This window comes from Antrostomus carolinensis, unplaced genomic scaffold (assembly GCF_000700745.2).
Source record: "Antrostomus carolinensis isolate BGI_N321 unplaced genomic scaffold, ASM70074v2 scaffold43384, whole genome shotgun sequence".
NCBI classification, from domain to species: Eukaryota; Metazoa; Chordata; class Aves; order Caprimulgiformes; family Caprimulgidae; genus Antrostomus; species Antrostomus carolinensis.
The window spans coordinates 5,091-5,477 of record NW_010310885.1 but is presented as its reverse complement, the minus strand read 5'-3'; the positions used below and the strand labels follow the sequence as shown (position 1 = coordinate 5,477).

The 387-nt window shown below is 55.8% G+C and overlaps 1 protein-coding gene across 1 annotated transcript in view; it reads left to right on the top strand.

The window, feature by feature from the left end:
- Positions 1-327: 327 nt before the first annotated feature.
- Positions 328-387, top strand: part of MUTYH (mutY DNA glycosylase) — a gene marked incomplete at its 5' end in the record, with an annotated part of 3,646 nt that continues 3,586 nt past the window's right edge. Inside the window, 1 exon segment of the mRNA XM_010166556.2 lies at positions 328-367. Coding sequence (XP_010164858.2) covers positions 328-367 — 40 coding nt within the window.

Here is a 387-nt window from a genome sequence, read left to right as displayed (position 1 = left end):
TGGCGTTTCCATCTGCCTGCGACTGCTGCCCGCGCAGAGGGGTCCGGTCTGCGGCGGCTCCTCTGGTGGGATTTTTGAAGCTCTAAGGCAAAATCTCCCTGTGGGAAACGTGTGAAGTCCCACGTCCTTCATCAGGGAGAAGGTGCTTTGGCCGTTGCTTGATTTAGCCCCAACTCAGAACTTGTGAGCACTTGGGGGAAATATTTTTACGCAGGCTCCCATGCAGTGTTCACACACACCACGAGGTTTTATTTTATACCTAGGTCCCCTCTGTGGTGGGGTCCTGTGTCGCCCTGTTTCCCTCATTCCATATTCTTCCCCTGTCAGGCTGAAGCTGAGCCGGATGCTGACTGACGGGCCTATGCAGGTGAGGAGCCGGAATGGGGG